This window comes from Acomys minous (assembly GCF_964271855.1).
Source record: "Acomys minous genome assembly, chromosome: 5".
NCBI classification, from domain to species: Eukaryota; Metazoa; Chordata; class Mammalia; order Rodentia; family Muridae; genus Acomys; species Acomys minous.
This window is the reverse complement of record NC_140494.1, coordinates 125,752,386-125,767,549: the sequence shown is the minus strand read 5'-3', so window position 1 is coordinate 125,767,549 and position 15,164 is coordinate 125,752,386. Positions and strand designations below refer to the sequence as shown.

At 43.3% G+C, this 15,164-nt stretch overlaps 1 protein-coding gene and 1 long non-coding RNA gene across 3 annotated transcripts in view; both read left to right on the top strand.

Annotated features, from left to right (window-relative positions):
• The window catches only part of USP3 (ubiquitin specific peptidase 3), a 78,160-nt gene that overhangs the window by 58,160 nt on the left and 4,836 nt on the right, over window positions 1-15,164 (top strand). For both annotated transcript variants that reach the window (XM_084781192.1, XM_084781193.1), the window contains 3 exons: window positions 1,617-1,763; window positions 3,800-3,906; window positions 4,005-4,085. In XM_084781192.1, the coding sequence (XP_084637318.1) occupies window positions 1,617-1,763; window positions 3,800-3,906; window positions 4,005-4,085 (335 nt within the window). The remainder of the gene's footprint in view (window positions 1-1,616; window positions 1,764-3,799; window positions 3,907-4,004; window positions 4,086-15,164) is intronic.
• Window positions 8,266-11,502, top strand: LOC311597928. The gene is made up of 2 exons (XR_014779404.1): window positions 8,266-8,583; window positions 8,825-11,502. It is a non-coding gene; the product is annotated as an uncharacterized lncRNA (long non-coding RNA).

The window sequence follows — 15,164 nt, the reverse complement described above, 5'->3', positions numbered from 1 at the left end:
CTATTAAGGGAAACTATGAATGAAAGAGCTTTTGTGTAACCTTGTTTGAAAGAGTGACTCTAAAGTCATCAGAACAATTTACCACTTACGGAGAACCTTAATTGTGTAGTGTGTATAGGACACTTTTATTAAAGTTTTAGAATACATTACAATTTATTTATTTATTTATTTATTTATTTGGTTTTTTGAGACAGGGTTTCTCTGTGTTGCCCTGGCTGTCCTAGACTCACTCTTTAGACCAGATTGGCCTCGAACTCACGGCAATCCACCTGCCTCCTGAGTGCTGGGATTGAAGGTGTGCACCACTGTGCCCAGCTCTTTTTTTCTCTCTCTTTGATTTTATTTTATTATTTTTTATACATTACATTTTATAAACCATTATTTCTTTTATTTGGATCTCTTCACTGTTGTTCACTAGTCATTGATCTGGATCAGTTCATTGATCTGGATCAGTATAAGAATTTCATGAAGTTTCTTCTAATATAATTTAAGAAGCAATATAAGAATATGAGCCGGGCATGGTGGCGCACGCCTTTAATCCCAGCACTTGGGAGGCAGAGGCAGGTGGATCGCTGTGAGTTCGAGACCAGCCTCTACAAAGTGAGTCCAGGACAGCCAAGGCTACACAGAGAAACCCTGTCTTCAAAAACAAAAACAAAAAAAGAATATGTTGCTATGTGTATTCAAGTTTAGGATGGTGCATAGTTGTGTATGAGTCGGTGCATTTTTTTTCTTTTGTTTTGTTTTTTGTTTTTTGAGACAGGGTTTCTCTGGGTAGCCTTGGCTGTCCTGGGCTCACTTTGTTGACCAGGCTGGCCTCGAACTCCCATCAATCCTCCTGTCTCTGCCTCCTGAGTGCTGGGATTAGAAGCATGCACCACCATGCCTGACATGAGTCCATGCATTTTTAAAAGAACTTTCTCTTTGGTCCAAAAGATATCTTTTAAGATGGAAGTACAGAATATTAACTCTTTGAATGTTTGTGTGCACACTTATGGAGGTCAAGGGTTGACATATGGTGTTTCTTTTTTCTTTTCTTTTCTTTTTTTAATTGTGGCTTCTTTGTGGAGTCATGGCCATCCTGGAACTCTGTGGACCAGTCTAGTCTTGAACTCAGAGATCTGCCTGCTCTGCCTCCTGAGTGCCACCATCACCTGCTACCACCACCTGGCTTGATGTTTCTTAATTAATTTTTGAAACTAGTTTAAAAAATTATTTTAAAAGATTGACTCTCCTCCTTCCTTCCTTTTTCTGTTTGAGATGGGATCTCTCACTGAACTAGGATCTCTGTGGTTAATTAGACTGGTTGACCAGGTCAGCAAGCTCTGTGGGTTCTTATGCCTCACCAGTGCTGGGATGACAGGCATGCGTTTTGTGGCTGTTTGACATGGTTCCTGGGCGGGGGCTGCACTCTGATCCATATGCTTACAAAGCAGGCATTTTATCGATGAGCATTTTTATCATCTTCTACTGGGCCCAGTAGAAATAGGCCCACGTGGAAATGGTGAGGCAGAGGGTGGGTTTTTGGAGGCTTCTTCTGAACATGGGGCTGCAGTCCTGAGTGGTGTTTTATAGGCAGTGGAGCACTCCCACACGTTGTTTTTGTTTACTTCAAGGGGTTATCAGCAGCAGGATGCTCACGAATTCATGCGCTACCTTTTGGATCACCTACATTTGGAACTTCAGGGTGGATTCAATGGTGTGTCCCGCTCAGCAATTCTACAGGAGAATTCGACTCTGTCTGCAAGTAACAAATGCTGCATGTAAGACTTAGCTTACTTTTGCTTTCAATACCCTCAGATGTCTGCTGGTATTGCTTTGTGTGTTTTGGTGGGGTGCTATTGCTTTTAAATGTTCCTTCACATTATTTTTGGTGAGATCTTAATATAGTATACAACCTAGCATTTAAGGGATTTTCTATCAGATATATTGAGTAATGTATACACATGATACTATAGAGTGCAAAGCCCCAAATCTGTAATCCCAGAGTGTTGGATTATGAGATGGGATGATTGTTATGAGTCTAACTTCAGGCTGAGCTAGTCGTGAGATCCTGCCCCCCCCCACACACACACAGTAGAAATACATGTGCTAAAAGCATTTCTTTTATCCCTTACTATGAACAAAACCCTTTGTCATGTTTCTTTTATATTAACAGTAAGCTCTGATATAAGAATAGTTATTTTAGCCATGCGAGGTGCTCACACCTTTAACCCCAGCATTCAGGGAGGCAGAAGCAGGCTGATCTCTGAGTTCAAGGCCAGACTGGTCTACAAGGTGAGTCCAGGATAGCCAGGGCTACACAGAGAAACCTTGTCTCAAAAAAATATTTTAAAAAATGAACAGTTATTTTGCTGAGAAAGAAATTATATATTATTCAGTCTGGATTCTAGTCACCTTTTTTTTTTTTTTTAAAAGACGGCTTTACTATGTACCCTCAGCACTCACAAAGCACCGCCTGTGTGCTGCACCATGCTCAGCCTTTTCTCTGTGTAGGAGAAAATTTACAAGACACATTCTCCACAGAAAGGAGGAAATGTGGTTGACTAGTACTTTGTGCTCATGTCACTCTCACCCCGCAGTGTCCCAGAACAGTGACTGCTGTGAGCTCCAGGCTTCTCCAGGGCCTTCAGGACCCAGGCAGAGTGCAGAGTGCACAGGGAACACTTAAGATCCAGTCATGCTGTTCGAGCACCACCTTAAGAAGTGTTAAATAAAAATCTATGTGTATGTATTACCATAGCATATTCATATATAAACAATGAACTGGGCTCTGTCAGAGAGTTGTGTTCTCATTATCTTAGGATGCCCTGGGCATTCCCATGGAACTGTACTGTATAATCTTCATAGGATATTCTTATAGGACCAATCTCAGTGTTATTCTACTTAAAGACTAGTAATTGCAGCCAGCAATGGTGCTGCACGCTTTTAATCCCAACACTCAGGGAAGCAGAGGCAAGTGGATCTGTGAGTTCGAGGCCAGCCTGATCTACAGAGTGAGTTCCAGGACAGCCAGGGCTACACAGAGAAACTCTGTCTAGAAAAAAAAAACAAACAAAACATCCTGGTCTGCAAAGCAGGAGTACCAGAGTATGTGCAGCTGTGAGTGCTCACTTCACAAACAGGGATGCTCAGGCCGAAGCCCACACAGAACACTGACTATGCACAGGCGCCCTTTCTTGTTCCTGAGCCCAGGGTAGGTCTGGAATCAAGACACAAACTTATAGGGGGAAAAATACCAGCAAGAGGAGCTGTTGCCTGACTTTCTACTGATAAAATGATGGGGAACAGTTAAGCTGCTGTTTGGTGTAAGGGTCTGACTTCTAGCAAGTCTTGGAGTCAGGTGTTCTTACTTTTTGCTTTTCATGAAGGCATAACTGAACTGTATGGAACATTGGGGTGGTTAGTTTATCCTTGTTTGATAAGGTGGGGGGGTTGATTTACACTGTTACTGTGAAATTGTAGTACTGTTTACAAGTGAGCACTAATACACCAGCACTTTTTACTGCTAGCAGTTGCTACTCAATCTGTATATTAAATGTTTTTACTTCCTCAGGTTGAGGATGTGCCATCGTATCCTCAAGTGGTTTGGAACATTCTGTATCCTCAGCAAGGCTTTGCAGAGTGAAAGATGAAAGCACAAGGCAGTTGCTTCTTCTCTGAAGGGTGTATTGGGGATGGTGAAGCTGTCCCACTGTCCCATATACAGTCATACATGAGATCTGTTTGCCCAGTGTTAATGGTTTAAGAATCAAAAGAGCATTTTACTGAGCTGTTTCCTGTGTGGTGTTGTCTTTAGAAATGGAGCATCAACTGTTGTCACAGCAATATTTGGAGGAATTCTCCAGAACGAGGTCAACTGCCTCATATGTGGGACAGAGTCGAGGAAGTTTGATCCATTCCTAGGTAAGGCGGACTGGTCAGGGTGCATGCTGCTGTGTCCTCTGCTAGCCTGTAGTGAGCTCACAGGCCTGTGACCACAACTCTGGGTCTCTTCCTTTCAGATCTCTCCCTAGATATTCCAAGTCAGTTCAGAAGCAAGCGCTCTAAGAATCAGGACAACGGGCCGGTTTGCTCATTACGAGGTAAGGGCATTTCAGTGTTGAGTTTTCCTGTATGAACTCACAGTCTGTTCAGCTTTTTATCTGTATGTGGTTCACAACTGTGTTGTCTACTTCTCAGATCGTATTTCGTAAGAACACTTCCACATGATATCTCAGTGAGGGGTAAAATACTTAGGTTTCTCCTCTTTTTATATATTAAAAAAAAGAGATGTATTTAGTATGCATCAGATCACATTATAGATGGTTGTGAGCCCCACTGTGGTTGCTGGGAATTGAACGCAGGACCTCTGGAAGAGTAGTCAGTGGTCTTAACCACTGAGCCACCTCTCCAGCTCTTCTTTTTATCTTTTTAATATTGGCATTTTTTTCTAGCCAAATGAAGCAGGATTTTTGCTTGTAAATATGTGTGGGATAAACTAAGGAAAGAATGCTAACCATAGCTTCATCAGAGATCCACCTACCTTGGCCTCCCAAGTGCAGGAATTCAAGGCATATGTCCCCACATTCAGTGGAAAAAGTGTATTTTGAGAAGTGATGTTTTGAGGAGGCAGGGGAACTCTAGTGTCAGAAAGACACCAGAGACTAACACCAAGGCCAGTCGAAGCACAACAATCCTCGCAGTGCCACCCCCCTACTGCAAGGGGAAGAGTAGACAGTCCATCTGCAGCAGACAGGTGGCCACAGGACCCCACCAGCCCTTTAGCCTGAGCTCCTTTATGGGAGGCACCTCACCCTGCTACCCCAGAGCTCAGGCTGCTCACCAGACAGTGCTCGACCACTGTCCACCTTAGGGACAGAATGGACTCAGGGGAAGAAGGCCAGCTCTTCTGAGTCCCACTCATACCTGCTGGTGCCAGAGCCCCGGTGTCTCCCTGGAGAGTTCCAGAAGCACAGCTAAGACTGTCTCTCACTTGGATTTAGCACGTAGGAACTACAGCTGCAGAAAGTTAGCCCTGCAGTTCCAGAACTGCAGACAAAGGCACGTACTCTGGCCCTGCCCATGCTTGACCTGCGTACACTTTGGGTGAACATAGAACAAGAAAGTGATAAGATTTATAGGGCACTGTGAAGCGAGTACATGTTTCTTTTCTTTTCTTTTTCTTTTCTTTTTTTTTTTTAAGATTTATTTATTATGTATACAGTGTTCTGCCTGCATGTAACATCTGCAGGCCAGAAGAGGGTACCAGATCTCATTATAGATGGTGGTGAGCCATCATGTAGTTGCTGGGAATTGAATTTAGACCTTTGGAAGAGCAGCCACTGCTCTTAACCTCTGAGCCATCTTTCCAGCCTCGAGCAAGTGTTTCTTAAAGCACCATACATAGGACTTCAAAAGAGTAAAGGTGGAAGGTGCTGAAAACTTCCCAAATCTTCAGAGACACTAGACACACACACATATTAGAACATCCAACTTTAACAGAAAGACTATCGCCAAAGGTGTGTTATAGATAACATGTCAAAAGTACAAAATAATTTTTAAGATAACAAGAGAAAAATAAAAATAACTTGCAGAATACTCTTCATGTTTATAGTAGCCCTCACATCACTGTACTGAGTGCACTAAATGTGAAACATTCGCATGCCAGAAAGAGATAAAATAAACAGAAAACTACCAGATGACTGAGGAAAACTTTACCTATCAGTAGTAACCTTAAATGTAAATGGCTTAAGTTAGCCAGCCCAGAGACAACATGCAAAGTAGATTAAAATTTTTTAACTAATTCACAATATATCACACAGCTATTTGAAGGAAGCTACTCAAACACTTCCTCAGTTTCCTCTTCTGTCCGTCTCAGTAAACTTTTATACAGTTAGAATATCCATTCTGAAGCCACAGAGCTTCGCTTAGAGGGTTACATCCCATCACTTAAATTTGAACTCATGTATCCACTATGAAATAAAGAAAAACAAACCTCCTACAAATTATGACATAGTTGAAATGGGGGTGGGTGCTTTGTAACCTCCTTTATGACTAATATGTCTTTTTGCCTACTTTGCAGTGCAGAATTTTTAAAGTTCTAACCTTGCAGCCTACAAGTGATACACTTCACTGGTAAAGATGTACTTAGATCCAAAGTAAAGGGTTAGAAGAAGACGCAAGTCCATTATATAGTAATACATGGATCAATTCAGAAGATTTAACAGTTATGAGTACTTCACATGGAACCACCCAAATATAGAGCATATATTATTTCTAAAGGGAGAGTACACTCCGACGCAATAATAACTGCGGATTTTTAGTACTTCACTTTCCTCTACAGAGAAATATCTAGACAGAAAATCTGAGTTGAGTTAAGCTGTACTATGAAGCAAATGGGCCTGGTGGACATTTGCAGAATATAACTGCAGAGTACACGTTCTTTTTCAGCACAGGGAGCATTCTCTAGAAAGATAAAGAGATAAAATAATAACCTGGGTGTGGTGGCCCAAGCCTGTAATCCCAGCACTAGGGAAGCCAAGGCAGGAGAATTTCACATTTGATGCTAGCCTGGACTGTGTGGTGAGACCCCGTGACCACTTAAAGTCACAACAGAGTGTAATTTAGAACAAAGGAGAATATATAAGGGAACAACCAGCTTGCTCCTAAATGACCCTGAAGATAGGAGGAGATAACGCTCAAACCAGAAATAAAACTGAAATTACGAAGAAAGTACAAAAGAATAAGCCAAATTGACAAACCTGTAAGTAGACTGAGGAAGAAAGTAAAAACCCAAATAAAACTAAAGAGGACTGATAATTACAAAGAAATTATGAGCCGTTCTTAAATACTCTGAAGAACCATTAAAGATATGGGTAATTTCCTGAATATACACAATGTACCAAAATTTTAATCAAGAAACAAAGTGTAAAGAGATCAGTAATGGGTTTGAAACAGTAATTGAAGGTCCACGTCTCTGAACATCAGTTTGAACAGTCACTGGCCTGGTAGATCCTATCCTTTGCAAGGAAACAGGTGGAACCAGAGGATGTCACATTAAGTGAATAAGCTAGACACAAATATATGGATCACATGTTTCTACTCACACCTGAAAACAAACACACACCAACAATTTGAAAGCAGAAGAGATAACAGGGGCAGATGGAAAGGCAGATGGGCATGATGTCCACCCATTACAGTGACCATCAATATAGATGGCGTGATGTCCGCTCATTACAGTGACCATCAATATAGATGGCGTGATGTCCGCCCATTACAGTGACCATCAATATAGATGGCGTGATGTCCGCCCATTACAGAGAACATCAATATAGATGGCGTGATGTCCGCCCATTACAGTGACCATCAATATAGATGGCGTGATGTCCGCCCATTACAGTGACCATCAATATAGATGGCGTGATGTCCGCCCATTACAGAGAACATCAATATAGATGGCGTGATGTCCGCCCATTACAGAGAACATCAATATAGATGGCGTGATGTCCGCCCATTACAGTGAACATCAATATAGATGGCGTGATGTCCGCCCATTACAGTGACCATCAATATAGATGGCGTGATGTCCGCCCATTACAGAGACCATCAATATAGATGGCGTGATGTCCGCCCATTACAGTGACCATCAATATAGATGGCGTGATGCCCGCCCATTACAGTGACCATCAATATAGATGGCGTGATGTCCGCCCATTACAGAGAACATCAGTATAGATGGCGTGATGTCCGCCCATTACAGAGAACATCAGTATAGATGGCATGATGTCCGCCCATTACAGTGACCATCAATATAGATGGCGTGATGTCCGCCCATTACAGAGAACATCAATATAGATGGCGTGATGTCCGCCCATTACAGAGAACATCAATATAGATGGCGTGATGTCCGCCCATTACAGAGAACATCAATATAGATGGCGTGATGTCCGCCCATTACAGAGAACATCAATATAGATGGCGTGATGTCCGCCCATTACAGAGAACATCAATATAGATGGCGTGATGTCCGCCCATTACAGTGAACATCAGTATAGATGGCGTGATGTCCGCCCATTACAGAGAACATCAATATAGATGGCGTGATGTCCGCCCATTACAGTGAACCATCAATATAGATGGCGTGATGTCCGCCCATTACAGTGAACCATCAATATAGATGGCGTGATGTCCGCCCATTACAGTGAACCATCAATATAGATGGCGTGATGTCCGCCCATTACAGTGACCATCAATATAGATGGCGTGATGTCCGCCCATTACAGTGAACATCAATATAGATGGCGTGATGTCCGCCCATTACAGTGACCATCAATATAGATGGCGTGATGTCCGCCCATTACAGAGACCATCAATATAGATGGCGTGATGTCCGCCCATTACAGTGACCATCAATATAGATGGCGTGATGTCCGCCCATTACAGTGACCATCAATATAGATGGCGTGATGTCCGCCCATTACAGTGACCATCAATATAGATGGCGTGATGTCCGCCCATTACAGTGACCATCAATATAGATGGCGTGATGTCCGCCCATTACAGTGACCATCAATATAGATGGCGTGATGTCCGCCCATTACAGTGAACATCAATATAGATGGCGTGATGTCCGCCCATTACAGTGAACATCAATATAGATGGCGTGATGTCCGCCCATTACAGTGAACATCAATATAGATGGCGTGATGTCCGCCCATTACAGAGAACATCAATATAGATGGCGTGATGTCCGCCCATTACAGAGAACATCAATATAGATGGCATGATGTCCGCCCATTACAGAGAACATCAATATAGATGGCATGATGTCCACCCATTACAGTGAACCATCAATATAGATGGCATGATGTTTACTCATTACAGTGAACATCAATATGTTCAATTAGCATGTGTTTGTCTAGAACAAGTTGTGGGTTGAAGGAATTTTGCCTGACTTTTTGTGAGGCATCACTCTGTATCTTTCCTGTGGAGATGTAAAGGAGTTGGCACATCATCGTTTCATAAAGTAGAAAAATATAATTCACAAATAAAATATAGAAAAGCCACAACATACCCAAGTGGGAGTCATCTGAGGGAGGCAAAGATGGTTCAACATATTCAAATCAGTAAGTTTGATACAGAACGGCAACAAAATGAAGGACAGAATCCCTGCAGTCATCACAATATATGTAGAAAAGTTTGATAAGTTCTCAGCACATTAGAAGTGGTCATAATACCAAAGACAAGGCAAGTGAAAGAACCTAGAAATTAGTCCATGTTGATATAACCAACTACTTTTTGACACAGATGCAAACAAAGATACAGAGGAGAAAGGACAGAGAGAGAGAGAGGAGAGGAGAGGAGAGAGAGTGTGTGTGTGTGTGTTTGTGTAGCCAAGGTTTCTCTGTGTAATAGCCCTGGCTGTCCTGGAACTCTCTTTGTAGACCAGGCTGTCCTGGAACTCACAGAGATCCTTTTTATAATGGCAAAATTGTATCCATACATACAGAAGAATGGGTCTAAATTCTTCTCACTGAATGAAAATATCAACTCAAAATGATCACCTCCTCCCCTCTTTTCTTTTTTTTCGGGAGAGGGGTATGGTTCGAGACAAGGTTTCTCTGTGTAGCTTTGGCTATCCTGGGCTCCCCTTTGTAGACCAGGCTGGCCTCCAACTCACAAAGATCTGCCTGCCTCTGTCTCCCAAGTGCTGGAATTAAAGGTGTGTGCCACCACGCCCGGCTCTTTCCCCTTTTAAACCACTTTCATCAATTAAAGGCAATTCCTGGACAACTAGAGTATGTTGAATTTTATTACATGGAGATGGAAATTCCTGAAAGTCTTCTGTATGCTTCAAGTCTACTGCAGAGCTGGATCTGGACATCATCCCAGGCTGTCCTGTGTATGTTATTAGGAGGTTGAGTCTTGCACTCTAGTCAAGCCCTCTCCCTTAAAGTGAATTTGTATGTTTATGTTGTGGAGTCTTCAGTGGGTGCAGTTTTGCCCTCAAGTTACCAATCCTGTTGATCCAACACAAAGTGCAAACATCCAAATTGTATTACATTTGTCCATGTAAGGAGGTCAGAAGACAGCCTGTGGTTCTGTTCTTTCCTTCTTCCCCATGGGTCCTAGGCATCACATTCAGGCTGTCAGACTTGGCAGCAGATGCCGTCTCACTGGATCTAGATTGTAAGATTGATCCTTAACAACACTAATCCTTTTAGCAACATGGATTTGTTCAAGCCACTTGATCCAGTTTCAAATCTGTTCATACCTCCCCTTAAAACTGCACATTCCTAGTGAGTGCTTTCTCTCCCTCTCTGTAAATCTGGCAAAAAGCAATGAGCCATAACCGTGCTACAATCTGTATACTACACTGTCTTACGATTTCCTCCACTAAACAAGTTTCTAACATAATTCAGCTTCCTCGAGGTGGCAGGACACAGGCAGATATTGCAGACTGTAGCCTGTGCCAGTTCTCAATAGTCCTTGAACCCTGATGAGCCCACTCTTCTCTCTGCTTTTTTGTTGTTCTGATCTTTTTACACTCCTGCCAGAAAAGCCATTAAAGTCTGCTGACAGGATTCTAGGGCACCAAACTTCTATATATCCTTTCTGCAAACAAGTTCTAAAGGCCCACAAATCACAGTCAGATTTATCACAGCAAGACTCCATTTCTTGGTAACACTTTTCTCTGTTACTTTTCTAACAGAGGAGAGCAGAGATAGCAGCACAGAGCAGAAAGGTTTTATTTTGGCTAATGGTTTGAGAGCCCATCATGGTGGGAAGGGCAGAGAAGCAGGGTTCTCTCTGCAGTGGGAGCTTGTGTAACTTAACATTTTATGGATTGGGAACTGCAGAGCTCACAACAGAGCCAGGTCTGGGGTTTCACCTGCAAGGCTTATTCCTCAGTGGCTCACCTCCTCTAGCCAGGCTCTACCTGCAAGGACATGCACTTGGCACAGGGTATTTCACACTGGAACAAGCTGGGACTCTCCTACTTAATGTGGTCATTCTTCAGGAGGAAGAGGCCAACAAGCAAACATGTGTAAACCACAGAAGAGGAAAGAACAAACTGTCAATATTTGCAGATGAATTGTTTACATACATACCTATAACATTTTAAGCTCTCATCCACCCTCCCTTCTCCCCCTCCCCCTTACATATGTACATACATACATACAATGTGCAGTCAAGCACTGACCTCCATCCTAAGCTCATCCCTCAGCTTCAGTGGTGAGGGCGGAACCCGGGTCTCAGGCACACTAGGCAAGCTCTCTACCATCGAGCTGCACACCACCCCCACTCATCCTAACTTGTAATCCTCCTGCCACAGTGTACTAAGCAGCTGGGTTAAAGCCTGAATCCCTAGGCGCAGGTCATTGTGCATTACAGTTCTTAAGGGTGTTTCCAATGAAAGTGTGAGCCAGGAAGAACTGGAACTGTGGATTTTTTCTAACTTTTAAACATATTTATAATTACATATTTTAAAGGCAATAAAAAGGTGTAGTCTGAATACTTTCCAACTATTGACTTGCTAAGTTAGTTTTGCAGAGTACACAAAGGTGATCTGATGACTAAAATAAACCAGTTTTACTTCCTTCTCTTGGTGGAGATGCTATTTGAACAGTTTCTTTCATGTGGAAAATTGCCAGTTGTGAAACACAGCTCTCAAATGTGAGTTTCAAAAAGTGGTGTCCATTTCCCCTTAGAAATGCAATAATGTGCTGTCAGCACTGTCGGCACCTTCCTTACCCGTGATGGTGATGAGCAGGTCAGGGAGCTGTGCTGAGGGGGGGGCGGTGCTGGCAGTCGATGGTCAGCCACACACCTTACATACATGGGCTTCTGCAGAACAACACAGCAGTATGTGACAGTGCTCGCTCACTTCTGTGGACATTAAAGATACGATGTTTCTGGGTTGTCAGTCTCTTTATGTTTATGTGTTTACAAATGGCCTTCCTTAGTATAGAAAAGCATTTTCTGAGCTGTCAGAGAGCACAAGCCTGTGATGTGCTTGCTTTGCAGGCAGGAACCCATGTGAAAAAAAAAGCCAGGCACACTTGTGATCTCAGCACTGGGGAGGAAGACAGAGGGGCCCTAGAACTTAGTGGCCAGTCTAGTTAGTGAGCTCCAGGCCAAAGAGTGAACCTTTCTCCAAGAAGGTGGATGACACTCCTGAGAATGACATCCCAGGGGCTGTACTGCTTCCATATGTGCAAGTGCATACACACACACAGTGGCAGACACGCAGATACATACACACATACACACACACTCAAACACACCACTTTTTAAAAAAAAGAAACATGGTTTGGAAGTTGTTCACAGGCTAGGTGTGGTATGCAGCTGCACTTCCAGCATTTGGAAGGAGGTGGAGGCAGGAGAATCCTGGGTTACACAGTGAGACCCTGACTCAGGAAGGTAAAACAAAACAACCCAAAACATTAAAAAATAGGCTGGCATTGTGGAATGGGTGTATGCTTGTTTTTCTGGGGTTCCGGAACACGAAGGGAAGGGAGCTTTTAGAAATCCAGAGTAGAGGCTGCTGCTGTAGGCAGATCTCCCCAAACCCCGCCAGGTCCTAATGTTGCCTCTTTACTCAACTTCCTGGGAGGTTCCCTTGGAGTACTTTTGACCCGATGCAGCTGTGGTAATGGGACAGTCACACCCGCCATAGCAAGTACAGAGCTCTGGAGCTCTGAACAGGAGGCAGTGGCACTGAGCAGAGTACCGAAAGCTGTTAGAGCCACGCGCTTTAAGGCCAAGTCTAGCATCTACTGCTCATGGTCTGCACTGTACCTCGCCTGTTCATATCTTCTCCATTTTGGTTTTTCCTATGGCCTCACCTTGGCCTTGCTTGTATTTAGCTGAGGAAGTATTGGATAGTCCCTGTATAACCATCTCAAGAAGGCAGGAGGGTAAGAGTGTTAGAAAGGAGATGCTGGGAGACAGTGCAGAGAACAGGACAAGAAACACTGAGAGCACTTACGTTTTCCTAGGGACAGTTATGGTAGGTCCAGGTGTACAGACCTCTCTGTCATTGCATATGTCAGGTGTTCTGGAGCCTCAGCCTGCTAGCCTGTGCGCATGGGAGACAGGAGACCAGCTAGTGCTCTGTGTATTTTCGGTCTCAAAGCGGCAAGCGGGTTACTGTGAAATGCCTAACCCTTTGGGCCTTAGGGTTTGTCCAAGTCCATTGGAAAACAGACATATTACAATTATAAGGTAGTAAAGAAAATATTTTTGTGGTTGGAGGTCACCACAACATGAGGAACAACATTTTTTGTTTGTTTTTTGGTTTTTTGAGACAGGGTTTCTCTGCGTAGCCTTGGCTGTCCTGGACTCGCTTTGTAGACCAGGCTGGCCTTGAACTCACAGCGATCCACCTGCCTCTGCCTCCCAAGTGTTGGGATTGAAGGTGTGCGCCACCACTGCCTGGCGAGGAACTGTATTTAAGGCTCATAGCATTAGGAAGGTTGAGAACTACTGGGCTAAGATCAAATTCCTGAACCCAACAGTTCTAACTATCAAAACAGACTGGCAGTGCTATCTACTGAGTCATGAGTCACCCTCTAACACTGCCTCCCATGCTGCAGTGGTCCACACCGGGGACGTGTGTGTGTGTGTGTGTGTGTGTGTGTGTGTGTGTGTGTGTGTGTGTGTGTGTTTTCACCCAGTGCTGTACAACTTTTATATACCAGTTTGTTGTTGCTCTTATGCAACATATTCCTAATATTTATGTTTTTAATGCTACTACAAATAAAACTGTCCTGTTTGCTTTTTTAGTCCTGGTGCATTGTTAGTGTTTAGAAATGAACTAGTATTGTGAGTGACTTGGACTTTTCATTCTAACAGTATCTTGAATAGACCATCCATTTTGTATGTGCTTTCCTGGGTCCTGCCTTTGTTGTTGCAGCCACTGCCCTTCCCCACACATCTGAACTGTTTATATGCCTTTTTAAAAAAAATGTTGTGCTTTTTGTGTAAGCTGTCTACATGTACTGCTTGCCAGAAGCCTGACTGCCTTAGCTCTCCTTAGTTCAGGTGTGAACTGCTTGTGGAGCTGGTTCTGGTCTCCCCATCACACTAATCATGTCTTTGACCAATTCCACCCCATTTTGTTGACACCAGTTTTACAGGGCAGTTAGGTGAGGTCAGCTCTCCTCTGGCTGATGTGCTGGGTGCTGCGAGCATCAGTTCCTTGCAGCCCTCTGCTGGACTCTCTGAACTGCATTGACTCAGATTTTGGAAGGAAGTGATGTCTTGCCAATGTTGTCTTTTTCTGCCCATGCACTTTAACTTCTTCATTAGTCTTGTAGGATTTTCTACCTATAAAATCATCCTATTTACCAATTTTAATTTTTCCTTTCCATTTAAGATTGTTTTTTCTTTTTCTTGCCACATTGTGTTAGCCGAAACTTTCAGGGCCATATTGAACAGATGTGGCAAACATGGAGCCCTTGTCTTTTCACTGCAGTGGGATTTCACCCTGAAGTTTTTCATATGTGGCTTTTATCATGCTGAGTTGTTTTCTCCTAGTCTGAGTGTTAAACAGTCGTTCTGACTAAGAGAAACAGCTTTTCTTCCCTCATTCCCTGACCTTCTCCCACATCCCCCAAGCCTTGCCACAACCACCTTTTTATGATGCAACACCCATGGTTAGCTTCAGAACTTAAGAATGCTGTAGTAAAAAACAAAAATAAGCTGGACAGCACTTGGGAGAGAGAGGCAGGCAGATCACTGTGAGTTCGAGGCCAGCCTAGTCTATCTACAGAGTGAGTCCAGGAAACCAAGTCTACTCAGAGAGAAATCCTGTCTTGGAAAAAAAAAACCAAAAAATACAAAAAACAACACACATACACACACACACACCACCACTATAGAGATCAATCTAAGGGATCATAGTGCAAGCCAGTTTGAATTGTAGCCAGTGGTTGCTATAGTTACAGACATGCCACATGGAAGACTTCTGAGATACAGCACTCTATGTTTACTTATACATTTGGGTTTAGTAGCTGAAGCTTGCTCTAGGAAGGGTAAGGCTGAAACAGTATGTCTTCCTGAGGGCTGCTGGGATAATATCCATTAGGATCAAGCTAAGGAAAGAAGGGGAGACTGAGAAAGGTTTAAAAGAGGAAGTGAAAATTGGGTTGAGAAGGAGCATATATGTGACCTGAAGG